The sequence below is a fragment of the Pholcus phalangioides genome, unplaced genomic scaffold (genome assembly GCF_987345545.1).
Source record: "Pholcus phalangioides strain wild (caught in Gottingen) unplaced genomic scaffold, Ppha-v1.0 ptg000018l_1, whole genome shotgun sequence".
NCBI lineage: Eukaryota > Metazoa > Arthropoda > Arachnida > Araneae > Pholcidae > Pholcus > Pholcus phalangioides.
In genome coordinates, this window is record NW_028301611.1 from 2,528,106 (window position 1) to 2,542,981 (window position 14,876).

The window sequence follows — 14,876 nt, forward strand, 5'->3', positions numbered from 1 at the left end:
TATTTGTATTGTTCTTAATTCAATGGTTCAATTCACTACAGATTAAAGCTGCCCCAAGACACATGGCCTCTTTACATATGTGAAGCTGGTGGGGATATGTTCAATTTTAGGCCTGGAGACCTCAATATGAATGTTTCTTTTTACACTATAAATTTACCATAGAGAAGTCTGTGAACCATTTTGGCCAGAGGGTTCACTAACAACCCCAGTGTACAGATCAAGACCCTGCAATTACTCATATTTGTGGGAAAAAGACAAAAAGTGTCTTGAGGAGGATTTCCAAAAAGTCCAGCATCCTGAATTACCCAGATCCTGGAATTATCGAGACTATTGTAAATGAAAGGTATATTGTTTTCAGTAAATGAGCAAAGAGATAGCAGCATTAAAAAGCCCTACAGACTGACAATAAGTTTCTATATGAATGACAAGAAAAGCTGAACTAATAGGCTACTACTACTACTTAACTGTGCATGCACCTTGCACACATTTTTTTCTTTCACACTATGCTACAAGGACAATGAACCTCAACTTTTTCTTGGAGCTTATGTGTGCTGAATAGGGCCTTTCATGAATGGTCAGACCTAATTCAGGCCAAAGCTCATAATTGCTGATGTTGTCACCAGATGCAGACTTATCCAAGGATCATGTCGATTTACCCATAAGAGCAGTTGGATTTTCTTTCTTTCCTGAATTTAATCTTCAAATCAGCCAGCTGTTGAAACCTTCACACGCATCAATTAGTTTGAAAGTTCTTCAGAGGAATGCTTACGAGGTGCATGTGCAGTTTAGCAGTAGTAGCTGCAAAAATAGTTATGATTTCTTAACATTGCCCTAGATTCTAATGCCTACCCATACAGGGCAAAATTTGAAAAGAAAAGAAGTGTGTGTTAGGTTACAGTATCCTAGTTCATGCAAATAAAAAAAAGAAAAATTATGATAATAAAAATTAATATTTCAAAATAAATAAATTCTTCCAAATTGCTAAAATGAATGTTAGTTTTTTTATTACATATGTGAAAACAAGCAAATTAACAATCAATCTATGAGCAAAATGTCTATTTTTTTGGTCTGTTGAAAAGCAACAATAGCATGAAATTGAATTTACTTCAACTGTAAGAATTATATTTTGAGACATCTTTAAAAACTGAGTCAGTCTCATAAGACACAATTTGATTGTGCTGGGGAAAAAGTTTATAAAACTTTGACCAGTAAGAACTAATTATTTTTCCTTTTTTGGAAGAAAAAAAAAGTTGAAAAACCAAAATGCGAAGAACTGGTTCTGCAGGATTTGACCGGAAAGTAAAGCTGACAGCAGTGAAGGAATGTCTTTACAATCCTGGTCTAGCAACTTTTCGACGAATGGAGATGGACGATGTATTGGCGAAGTTGGCAGAAGATCACTGTCGCAGCTCAAGCACATTGAAATATGAAGACTTTCCAAATGAAAGCCCGCCTCCAAAGACTCGAAAGGTTTTCGTAGAAGCACCGAAATGCCCAAAGTTAGACCTCTACACAGCTGATAAAATGGACATAGAATTCTCACATTACCTCAACAGAGAATTCTTTTACGGAGACGAGAAAGAAGACAACAAAATGAAGATTATTTACAAGTGCAATGATCAGCATATAACCAAAAATGGCAGAGTAATCCTGGAGCAGCACAGGGAACAGCCAGTTTTAATCCAGCGCTTTGCTCCAAGTTCAATTTTGACATCATTGGATCACTATCCAACTGAAAAAAGTTTATTTGCTGCTGCATACAAGCCAGATTTCTCATTTTTGAAAGTGATTTAACAAATTAGAGGAACTGAAATCCTCTTGTGTCTGCCGCAAAAATTTGAAGGCAATCTTTCTCAAATAAGTTTGAATAAAAAGAAAGCAAAAACATCTTTGTGACTAATGGTATGTTTACATACATTAGTATGAAATGAAGAGTATGAACTTTTTGATACAATCAAAGACATACACGGGGAAAGAAAATCAATGGGCAGAGTTATTTGTATAATATTTTATCACGTATATATACTGTTTCAAATTTTTGTAATTACCTTTTTATTAGGGTTGCTGTAATTTTGAAGTATACGACATCCATATTCGTTATGGGGCAATGTTTTCTCAGCCACCTCGTTGGGCATTTTGCCTGTTGTGTTGTTGTATTTGTATCCCAAGTGGGATTGAATGTACATAACTCAGCAGTTTTGAATCCATATATCACTGAGTTAGAAGTAAAAAAAAACTTCATAACAATGGATCAAGAATGTGGTTTTTGGACTTTGAAATTATATTTATTGTATTTTTGGTTCTGAAATTATTTCAAGTTTGCATTGGGATGAAGAAGATTAAAATTACTAGCATCATGTATTAAAGAGCAATATAAGCAGATACAGCGAATGAGGCAAAGAATGAGGGGACAAACCTCTCTTGTTCACTGAAAAAAGTAAACAGGGTGGCATAGGAGAGGGATGAAGATGGACTATTGACTTTTTCATTACACACACACACACTGCACGAGAATCCCTCTCCCTTCTTGTTCAAAGAGCTTGTGTGCACTTATGAAGGATGTTCCAAGGTTTATGAAGATAAACAAAATCCCTGCAATGAGCAATTAACATACCAGTATCTTGCTCAGATACATAAAAGTACCATTTAAAAGCACTAATAAACTATAGGTCATGGTTCCTAATGGTAACCAATACCATAACTTCCATCCCCAAAGCAGCCACAAACTCTGGAAATTCCACAGAATAATGTTTCTTTTCATATCCACATGACCCACAACTCGTGTTATACCACTTGGTGTTAGAGCAATGGGTAAAATTTGCCTAGGTTTTTCCCTTACGGAACACCAGATGATGATGATGATAGGTCATGGTTCAAGTAGACATTGTCTGCATGAAATGATCATGATGCAACAACTGCATAAAATGTTCATTCTAGACAATAGAAAATTTTCAAAGTATTAGTACAAATATGAGCAACATAGCTTTATATCGCTGACACTGATTAAAATGACTCTCCCCCCTCCCCCACACTTCATAGTCCCACAAAAACGGGTGTTATATTGGATGGTTATTGTAATAAAGGGAAAACATACAGGCTAGTTATGTGAAAAACCTGTGTGACTTACTGCAGCAATGGAGCAGTTGTTATAAAGCATGGTCTGTTTATAACAAGTGTAAACTGTAAAACCATATTACTGAAATTACAAAACATGAAGTAGAACCTCTTTCACCGACCTTCCTTAAATCGGCCATTAAAAATTTCGTTCCTAACATTATATGTAAGTGGTTTTATTCTAGTATAACATTTTTGCACAGAAATTCGAAGAATGCAAGTCTCTTAGACTCTCTCTAGCCCTGATTAGATTGTAATCCACTTACTTAATTTCCAAATATTATTCATACACTGCTATTATTCTGTGTGAGGTACTCTTGGATAAACTCACACTAGAGAGTTTTATGTATCTTCCTCATTCATCCAGATGTCCTCTAAACCGACTGACTTCCCGTTCTAATTAGGCCAGATAAAAAAGGTTCTACTACAGTGTTTTCTTAAGCTTTCTTCTCAACCATCCTCGTTGGGCATTTTGTCTGTTGTGGACTTGTATTTGGGCCCCCATTCACTCATGCGGCTCCCCATTTGAACCTTATTTTCTTCTCATGGTCCCTCCCCACTTTTATCAAGGGTACCCAACCTAATCTAGAAACAAGACCTTTCCTTTTTATTAAAAAAAATTTCAGTAAATTTATAATGAACTAAAATTTTATAAATACAATTCTTTGGACCACTGGGCTGCCAGAACTTAGTGGTGGTTCCCATGCAGGGCTCTCTCAACATCATGGACCTTGGGAAAAGTGATGTTCTGAGTGACCTGTACTTATAACTAGACATGGTAAAGGTCTAATTATATGGGTCCTCCTTATGGATATGAGGCCTATCTGGGCCATGCTGATAAGGCTGTGGTATTGGATTTTGGAAGTAGTCATGTTCTCCCCCCCCCCCCATTTTTTTTTTCATATTGGCTTCAGAGGTGGATTAAGATCCACCAGATTAGATTAACAATCTATTTTGAAAAAAATGGTAGTCAAACTTTTCTCTCACTGTAATTTCATTCCACTTTTTTTCTTAAAGCTCTCTGTAACCCCATCTAATCACCCATTAAGGGTTCACTTCTACTTTCATTCTGTGACTCCTTAGAATATTCCAGGACCACAAAGGGGTGGGAAGGGGGCACATGGCTCCAGGTTGAGAATCACTGTTTTACTGAACTTCTGAACTTCAAAATTGACCATAGCATAATTCAATACTGAAATGTGACCAGTTTGATTATTTTCACCACAAATTTACCTTTGGTGCTTCTGTTACAGCATACATCTCTTTAAGACATTCTTTCAGCTCCTCATCACTGCAGTTCTTGGCACCAGCAATGCGTTCAGCTCTTGTGAGCAAAGAAAAGCGAGGACCAACTCTGACATAGTTGTCACGCAAGCCAAGCTTGATTGCTTCAGCAGCCTGAGAAAAAAAGAGTATGGAATCCTAGGTTATATAAAAGTTTAAAAAAAAACAAAAATCTGGATCCAGCCAATACAAAAAAACAATTATATATATATATATATTAGTGAGAAGGGGAATAGGGTGACAAGATGTCTTGTATATGAATGTGCAGAGGATGAATGCGATAGTAATCGCAATACGAACCAAGAGACACGCAAGATTTGTCACACTAGTTGATGTAAGCACATTATCCCAGGGAGACTCGGGTGCCTCCAGGAAAAAGTAACCATTTATTGTAGCTTGAACAAAATATATGTACATGGGCAGGTGCATAAACCATTTATGCACATCACTAGTAAGCATGAATAAAAAAAAGATAATTGCAAAAATGATGTTAAAGATAAATAAATCATGGTTACCAATCACATAAATCCTCATAATCAGGAATAGTTCTTGAAGGATATGCCCTCTTTCTCCCCCCCCCCCCCCAAGGTTAAACTGGGTCCAGACTGATTATGCAGCGCCATGGTTGAGCCAGTGAAAACTAGTTTGGAGAAGTGACTCAGCACAGTGAAGTGCATATCGGCAAGTAGATTTCTTTAATGAACTATCTGGTTCCTGGTGAGATCTTATTTGTCGCAGTATGAAATAAAATTTTAAGCATTTGATGTTGAAACTGCCAACACTGTGCTGAAACTCTCTTCAAAGCAGATTTTTGTCTGGTCTAGTACGGAACTATGTGGGTGGTGTAGAAATTGTGAAAGTTTTCACTTGAAAGTAACAGAAAACTGATTACCAAGGAAAATTTTTTCACCCCCCCCCCCCAATCCTATGGTGTCCACAAAAAGCAGTTTATAAGCATTTATTCCAACTAGATTAGAACAGGGTTTCATTTACAACAGAAAAGTGGATAAGCTGTAAAAGAAGGAGGAAGAAATCACTACCAATACCTTTTCAGATTGCTTCAAATGTTGATCCAAGTTAAGAGCCACTCTATCATACCATTTTCCCCTCCGATCTTGACAATATATCTGTAGGAGCAAATAAATCCAAATGAAAACAAAGGCCTATACAATACCTAATTTCAAAAATGAAAATCAAGAGCAATTTAAGCAAATTAAATTATAAATATCATTGCAGCGTTGTGATTTGCATCAGCTGCTGATATCTAATTAACAAAACTGTTTTTTTTCGTTAATGAATTATTTTGAGACAGTTTTTTCGTATACATCATGTATGCAATGAAAGGCAAGAATTAAAAAAAAAAAACTCATACACATCCAGAAAGTTTCAGAGAATGAAATAATGGAAACTCTCGATTTTTTGGTATTTATCTGTCGTGGGACTCAGAAACTTTTTGCAAATTTTACACTTGCCATCAACTTAGATTTTGGGTAGTTTTAGTAAATTTATAGTTAGATGGTAGATTGTCCAATCCGTTATCTATCAGTCCTCTTTTATCTGTGTTTCACTACTTTACTTTCTTGCGCACTCAGGGCTATCTTAAAAGCAACAAGCCCCCAGCCCAAGTGATTTTTTTGAGACCCTACCAGGCAAATTTACATGAATACTCCTCGATGATTTAACAATATCTCATTTTTGTGAGGTCCCTTTTCTCTTGAGGCTCTGGGGCCATCTGGGTGGACCCATCCGTTACGATGGGAATTTGCACATTCACTTGCTCATATGTATCACATTTTTGTTTTAACCATGTGTTCTGGCTTTTCCATGTAAGTATAGAGAAAAATTTGGGATTACATAATTTTACAACTTCCATCATGGCAAAAATTAGATGATTTTGGGTGTTTTGTTTCCCATAAAATTAGTCACTTGCAAAGGAGCTTATTGATCACAAATGATTCTACAACTCATTCATTTGAGCATTTTCATTTGAGAAAAATTTACTTCAGTTTGTTTTGTAAAAATTGAGCAAATAAAGAACAATTTCATTGGCAACAAGCAAAAGAGTTGCAAAAAACTGTTAACCCATTAACTGATAATTACGTAATTTTTCATCAGTTTTGTTTAGCTTCCACTTAAATGTGTAATGTTTCAGAAAATAAATAAGAAAATTAAATGGCTAGCTGTAATGCTCTGATTATAGATATAGAGGAAGCAAAATGAGCTCAGTACTGTTAATCTTGGTTTCTAGAGATGAAAAGCTGTAATGAACACCCCAGTGAAAGCTTTGAGATGTTTCTATGGAAGTATCTGCATACCAAAAACTTATCATTATTATTATTTTCATGCTGGACTTTCAGAAGTCCATTGGCTACGCAGCATGCTATATCAAAAATCATTCAAAAATAGGCTATGATTAAGATCAAATTGACCTATTGCTTTATTATTACTGATTGATTCAATAGCTCCCAAAGCTGCACCACAGCTTCCTCATAGAGTCTAAGACGTTGAAGTGCCTCAACACCTTGATTTAAACATCTCACATACACATGTCTAGCTGTGTAGCGTCGAAGAAAGAAAGGCATTTCGCTATCCCTATAACAGAAAACGAATATGGGTAATTAATGTGCTCAAGTTCTCCAGGATAAATACAATGCATATGAAAACAATGCAGCAAAAATAATTTTATTGTACTTTTGATTGTAAAATATGTGAATTATCATCTCGGTGAAATGATGCTACATTGCAAAACATCTGCTGTATCCAGAATTCAAGAATTTTAGTGCAGATGATATTACACACAACTAAACTTCGCTTCGATTCCCTGGTATAATATTAAGAAACTTTTCTACTTTCACATTATGTGTGAAACCCTCTATGGTTCACGGATAGTGTGCAGAACCTTTATCTTGAAAAGAAAAGAGCACTCAGAGAGTATAAAAGTGGACGAGGTGATCTATCATTGTTTACTGATAAAAGAAGACTGTTGAAGAAAGCGATAAGGGATAGTAAAAAGGAAGTTGAATCTAGGTTGGCAGATAACATTGGCTCTGACCCAAAATCATTTTTTCGATACGTCAATAATGGATGTAAGGGGACAGTTGGCCCTTAGATAGAAGGCTCTAGATAGAAGGCTCTAGGTTAGAGAGCAATGTTGGCATGTGTAATGCTTTCAATGACTTTTTTGCATTGGTTTTTAATGGAGATAATGATATTCGATTTACGGGTGTTGCATGGGGTAATAAAACCCTCAACGATATTCAAGTAGAAGATGTGGAGGTCCTAAATCTTCTAAGAAATGTATGTGCAAGCAAGGCACCAGAACCAGATGATATCTATCCCAGAGTCCTCAGGGAATGTGCTAATGAATTGTTGGGTCCAGTCGCACAGATATACAGGAGAAGTGTTGCTGAGGGTATTGTCCCAAGGTATTGGAAACTTGCTAATGTTGTTCCGATATTTAAGAAGGGTAGTAGAGAAGCTGTGTCCAATTATCGTCCAGTGAGTTTGATGAGCTCCCTCTTGAAAATTTTGGAAATTATCATCAAAAGGCAGTTTGTGAAGTGGATAGACGAGAATAATGTATTGTCGGATAATCAGCATGGGTTCAGGAAGAAGAAGTCATGTGTAACTAACCTCCTTTGCTTCGATGATCATGTGACTAAGGCTTTGGGTAAGAGCAAAAATGTAGATGTTGTTTACCTTGATTTCCAGAAGGCATTCGATCAGGTCCAACATGGTAAATTCTTGAAGTGTTTACATGAAATCGGAATTAGGGGCAACTTGCTGAATTGGATAGAATCGTGGTTAAGAGATAGGTCGCAGCGAGTTATGGTGAACAGGGAATTCTCTGGTTGGACAGACGTCACAAGTGGAGTTCCTCAAGGAAGTGTCCTTGGCCCCATACTTTTTTCACTTTTTATCGATAAACTCGATCAGGGTATCGATGGGATTACTAGCAAATTCGCAGATGATATGAAGCTAATGGGGGTAATCAGGAATCAAAGCAATAGGGAGTTGCTCCAGACCAACTTAAACAGGATTGTAACATGGGCAAATGAATGGAGCATGACGTTTAGCGTTGATAAGTGCATGGCCGCTCATTTTGGTTCGAACAACCCACGGTTCTCTTACGAGTTGAATGGTGTTACCATCCCGGATGCAACTAGGGTCACTGATTTGGGAATTCTCATTGATGAGCAGCTTAGGTTTTCTGAACATTATTCAGCGTTGGTCAAAAAAGCGAATAGAATGCTTGTTCTCATGTTCGAAAAAGTCTCTTCGCGTTCTCCTAAAGTCATTCTTCCGCTTTTTCGAGGCTTAGTTCATCCTGGACTGGAGTATGCTGTAAGGTTTTGGAGACCATACCTACAGAGGGACATAGACTTGGTTGAAGGGGTGCAGAGAAGAGTTACGCATGTCCTCATTGGCACACAGGGCTTGAGTTATGAAGAGAGACGTCATTTTTTGAATATGTTCACATTGGATGAACACAGGTGTCGAGGAGATATGATCGAAGTGTTCAAAATATTCAATCGGATGGATAGGATGGACCATGAACTTTTAGTACACCGCCAATCGACTGCTTTTACAAGGGGACACCAGTATTGATTGGTGAGGGACAATGCAAGGTTATGGTGTCGCAGGGAATTTTTCTCTAATAGGGTTGTTAACAAATGGAATAGCTTACCCCCGGAGGTAGTAAATTGTAACACAATTGATACGTTTAAAAAGAAATACGATAAACATGTTGGGGTAAATCGAGAAGCTATCCATACTTAGAATAAGACAACCATAAGTATTCTTTATGGGCACTGTATAATATTTTATCATGTGTATATATTGTTTATAATTTTTGTTAATTGTATTTTTAATTGGGTTGCTGTATTTTTGAACTATATGGCATCTATATTTTTATGGGCATCTTTTTCTCAGCCACCTCGTTGGGCATTTTGCCTGTTGTGGTGTTGTATTTGTAGTTGTGTGAGGTGTGTTAAATAAATACTTGCTAATGTATATTATGCATTACTTATTTCAAATAAAAATGTTAAATACAGTAGAACCTTGATTATTTGACCCTCTATTTATCTCTAACTCTCTGCTAACTGACGTCTGTTTCCTTAGCAATGAAGGAAATTATCACTCAAGTCTAAAATTTATTTTACCAATGAAAATAAAGGTGTCAATGAAGGCAAATAAGCAAAATAAATGCTTTTGAGAAATCGCTTGGTTAGAGCAGCAATCATTACAATCATAGTTGCCAAAACCTAGGGGGTTGGGACCATTTCAGCCCCCCCCCCCACCCAATAATTAATGAAAATATTCCATGCAATGCTGCACCTTTCCTCTCCTGCATAGATGATGGAGTCCCGTGTATATGGGACAATCTGCAATTTTGAGCCCTCCAATGCCCCTTTCAGCCATTCATCTCTGTACCTCTGATCGTTGCCATTCCTGAGAAATAATGTTGCTAAAATCTTCATGATACCACTGAAAAATAAAGGTTGGACATTGTCTATAGGCTACATCTGCATAAAATAGTTAAACCCTGATACAATGCCACTACTGGTCTTGCAGAATTCTGGTGCTATAAGAAGTGTTTCGCACTATATCAAATCTTGATTAAGTATGTTAATTACTAAACTTGGAAAATTCCTGGTATTAAGCGGGGTTGTCGCTGAATTGAGAAACGCTGTAACAGGGTTCGGCTATGTCTGATTAAATTTATCTATGTTCAATTATACATAATCAAAACGGTGGATACTGGATAAAGGCTTGACTTAATTGTATCAGATAACTGAGCTTCAAACGTTAGTCTGAACTTACTTTTTCATGACCCCTGATTCTTTCAAGCTTAAAAATTCCTTCCTCGCATTCAGATACAGTTCTTTGGCTAAATCAAATTTCTTCGACTCAATAGCATTCAAAATGTCATTTTCCAAGTCTCGAGCTTCTTGATACCTATGAAAACATTAAAACTTGATTTTTCTATTTCTGTTTCACTTCTTTTTAACCCTGCAGTGCTCGCATGGCATCTCAGAGATGCCAGGTGCATTTTTATTCACTGTTTTTAAACCGATTGACAGGCTGACTTGTGCGGCTGTGTCTACCTTCCTATTAACTAAATATCATTATCTAGAAATTATAAGAGTTGTTGATGAATGTGCACTGCTGGAGTCTAGCAGATGACACATGACCTTATTAGATTCTGAAGGTAAATATTAAAAAAAATTACTTCATTCAGTATTTATCATTTTTATTGGCAACAGCTGTTCTTAATAGTTATTTTCTTACTTTTAGATCTAACATGACTTCACAGAAAACATTCAATCTGGAAAACGAACATGACCCAGAAAAAGTATTACGTATGCTAATGAAAGATGAATCAGGTGATGAGTTTTATGTTTATAGTGACATAGAAGAAGAACGGACACTGAGCAAGAAGCAGACTCCAATGATAGTGATAATCATAATGTTGATAACTATTTCCTAAGTCGGAATAAATAAGGAAGGTTCCACATTTAATATAAGTTTTTGAGACACTTTCCTTATAAACTGTATAATGTACAAAATAATTATTTTATTTCATTTTATCTAAAATTAAATATTTTTTTATATTTACTAGTCAATTTTTTTCAAAACAACATTTTTAATGATTTTTCAACTTGTCTTTGTATATGATGAATAAAGTGAAGAATGTGCCATACTGTAAACAGTGATGTCTTAACGCAAGGGCCCACCCGGGCACCTCAAGAAAATAGAGGCCTCACAAAAATGAGAACCGGTTCAAATTTTCGAGAATTTGCTAAGAAGGGCCTCAGAAAAATTACTTGGCCTAGGGGCCCCATGATGCTCTTAAGACAGCCCTGACTGTAAGCTGAAGTTCTGTGATTTGTGTTTAAAATTAGAAACCATATATATATATATATAAAACTTAATATAACAATAATTAATCTGTTTACACTTATAAATTTGAATTGAATGAACTAAATATGTATTACTAGTACAAAATATACTTGGTGTCTGTGAGACAGCATGCAATCTTTAATGTAACAATTTGTTGTGCGAGCACTGCAGGATTAAAAAGTTAAGCAGATCAAATATAAAATAATTGAAATAAGATAAACCGATTACCAAATCAGCTCCTCTCTGTTAGAAAATATTCTGAATTTGCGAGTCATTTTATACTCCGGAAATTTGAGTTCCCCTTTTTTCACTTGTAAGAATGTAAAACTGTAAAAAAGAAAAACCCAAATGGTTTATTGATAGTAACAACGATTTTGCAAGATGTAACACTGTATGCAATTGTTTTTATAACCCATTTGCATTTATAAGCTGAATATTCAGAAATTTTTTGTTATCCCTATGAACAAATGTGGAACAGTCCACAAAATTTTTGATTGTTATTTACCTTTGAAAGCAAAGTGATTGACTTGCACCAATGGTTGTCCTTTTGAGAAAAATATAGAATCTTTTATTTAATCAGCGTTTATCTCCTAGAAGTGAAGACAAATTACTTGGAGGTTAGCCTATATAATTTGACTGGGCTTCGCTAATTCAAATAAACTCCCATACTGTCAATTTGTCCTTTTCTTCAAGCAATCCTATCAGTTTGGTTATCTGTGAATTTTGATATGGTCAGGACTGAGTTGAGTGCATCTGATTTGTGAATTGAGTAACAGATTTAGAGCTGTGATGTGAATGGGTAAAGTAGCATTATTTGATTCTCACAAGTTGCCATTCTTTGTATCAAACTATAAACTCCACAGTTACTGACAATTATAACAAATCGAGAATATGGATGATTGATTTGGTTATCTTTGCTGCATGACAGGCAGTTTATATGCACAGCGGGTGGCCTACATTGGGCAACATGGGGCAACATTGGGGCCTACTTTATAGCAATTCCAGAAACAATTCTCTTCCACATTTTTCTTCCCTGAGATTGGTGTGCTTAGTGCAAGGACTTTCCGTTGTAGCCATGTGTTTGCAAATACAGTGATATCTCAGCTGAAGAAGATTTGTTTCACAATTACGTTCAATAGCTGAGACATGATTTCAACCCCCCCCCCCCGGTTACTATGAAAAACCATTTAATTCATTCCAGATATGGCCCAAAATTGAAAGATAAGTTTTCTCAAAACACAGAGGAACTATGAAAAAGACAAAAACTGACTGAAAGCTAAAGTGAACAGCTACAAAATTGGATAAATGAGAATCTACAGGAAGATGAGAGATAGTGAAGATATTTTTATTTTAAACGCACACACGCAACACCAGTGCTTTAGTATACTAAAGTATAGTAATTTAGTATAATAAAGCTGGACACAACCCAATTGAGTTGGTAGATGCCCCCATCAATTAGTGATTTGGTCAGCTCATTTCTTTGTCTGATACAAGCTCCAAGAATGTCTAGACTTCAGTTTGATGCGCAAAGTCTTGCACAGAAAGAAAACAGAAAACACTCTCTGAAAACATAGGTTCCCCTTTTTTTAGCATTTTCTATTGACTGAATCTTTCATTTTAAATGAAATGGTTCAAATAATTTCAAAAAGAGAAGTAGAGGTACATTGGGAAAAAGATTCTGAAGGTGAACATAAGTTGATCAGACTCAAGTGAGAGCACTTCTGATGTGATGATATGCGCTGAAATTCAGCTCCCGATGAGGCTGCATTACATTTTTACCTGCATCCATATCAACGAATTCAACAGCAAAATTGTGGATGTTAAATTGATATTCAAAAATTGTTTTTTCGTTTTTATCAGCCTCAAAATACCAATTAGTGGGAGCACCAGTCCTTATACATGCGATATAGCCAACTAATCTTTGAATAATAACAAATTTATAGAATGTGGAAGAAATATATATTACAGTTGTTGCTGTTGGCCACCCGCTGCTTCCTCATCATCTTCAGATATCGTAGGCAAAGAAAACAGCATCAAAATCCTTGTGAACAGACGCTTTGGTTCCAAGCTCAACCTGTAACAGGGTCCTACAACTTGCTTCACTCTGGAAAAGATAGAAGAATAATTTGTAGTATAACAATTGCTATTACAAGTTTTGAATTTTTTTTAACCTTCCAGTCAGATAAGTTGGTTTTTTGCAGTTTGCAAACTTCAAAGCACCAATGCGAATTGGTCTCCTACCTAAAAAAGTATTTTCACAGAGAGCAGGCAGACCTTCAACATTACGCCTATATTTACATAACATGTTATATTACATTACATAATATTCACCATCTTTACTTCAAAATATGAGAGACAGATGGCAGAAAGAGGAAAAATATGGAACAAGCACAACAGCATAAATATTATGGGCCTTACATATGCTAAGAACACACATTCCAGCACATAACAATTGGCTAGAAATTCCGTAGAGGAATGTGTAAAAGGGTATGTACAGTTTAGTAATACTAGCAGTAGCGCAGTGACAATGAAGGACACCAGCTGGGTGATTTGCGTTTCAATACCAGTTGAAATGTCGCTTCCAACAGGGCCATAACTAGGTTTTTGCTGTCCAGGTAAAAATTACTTTACTGCCCCCAACAACTTTAAAATTCAATAATTTCATAATGGTGTTCTTTGTTCCAACCTAAAACTGCGCCGCTGCCGCCCCCTAAATTTTACTGATCAGGGCAGTTGCCCCCCACCTTAGTTCCGGCCCTGCTTCCAATTATGTAAATTTGTCCCAATGTATCATAAATGTATGGCTCAATCTTAAATTTTGTTTTTTCTAAGAAAAACTTAAGGAATGGTGGATTAGTAATTAGTACATCTTACCGCTTCAATATTGCTAAAGTAACAGTGCTTTGACCATTGCACGAGAAGAATGATTTATGCTGCTTTCCATGCTTGATCAACAGCTGCGATATTTCATGTTTGCTTTTTGCAGATGCATTCAAGTTGAAGTGCTTGCTGAGAGCTTTGATTTCTCCCAGTGTTAATAACTCTAATGCCGTTTCGAGATCTATACATGTTGTACCTGATATTGAAGAGAAAAAAAAAAGTAAAAAAAATTACAGATTAGATGAATGAAACAGCGCGTATGGTATAGATATTCAAAATCAAAGTTACTTTATTTCTCCTGCACAGGATCTTCAGATTATATGTTGACAATATTTATGAATTTCTTAGTTCAGAATGTGTACTGGTATGTACCAGCGTTTCTCAACCTTTGTGAAAACAAGGACCAGTAAAATGTGTAAAAAAATTTGACAAACCACTTGTGTCTCGTGTCATGGGGCATACCTGTAATTTTCATTGTTCCGATTTTTTTCATACATTTTCAGTTTTTCAATGATACTTATTTTGTAGAGTCTCAATATTCTTATATGTATTATTATTATACGTTGCACATTGGCTCTCTTACCAAGCATGCTCTGGTCACATGAACAAAACTCAGTACATTCTGTACTGAAACAAAAGATGATCATGTGACTGGATGCCCCGCCCGAAGGGCCATATGTGTGAGAACACCAGAT

The 14,876-nt window shown here is 36.1% G+C and overlaps 1 protein-coding gene across 1 annotated transcript in view; it reads right to left on the reverse strand.

Annotated features, from left to right (window-relative positions):
- The window catches only part of LOC149071519 (fanconi-associated nuclease 1-like), a 33,251-nt gene that overhangs the window by 11,703 nt on the left and 6,672 nt on the right, over positions 1-14,876 (reverse strand). Inside the window, exons 3-9 of the mRNA XM_089247689.1 lie at positions 14,176-14,377; positions 13,268-13,405; positions 11,530-11,628; positions 10,222-10,356; positions 6,846-6,990; positions 5,445-5,525; positions 4,348-4,512 (exon numbers count right to left, since the gene is read on the reverse strand). Coding sequence (XP_089103815.1) covers positions 4,348-4,512; positions 5,445-5,525; positions 6,846-6,990; positions 10,222-10,356; positions 11,530-11,628; positions 13,268-13,405; positions 14,176-14,377 — 965 coding nt within the window. The remainder of the gene's footprint in view (positions 1-4,347; positions 4,513-5,444; positions 5,526-6,845; positions 6,991-10,221; positions 10,357-11,529; positions 11,629-13,267; positions 13,406-14,175; positions 14,378-14,876) is intronic.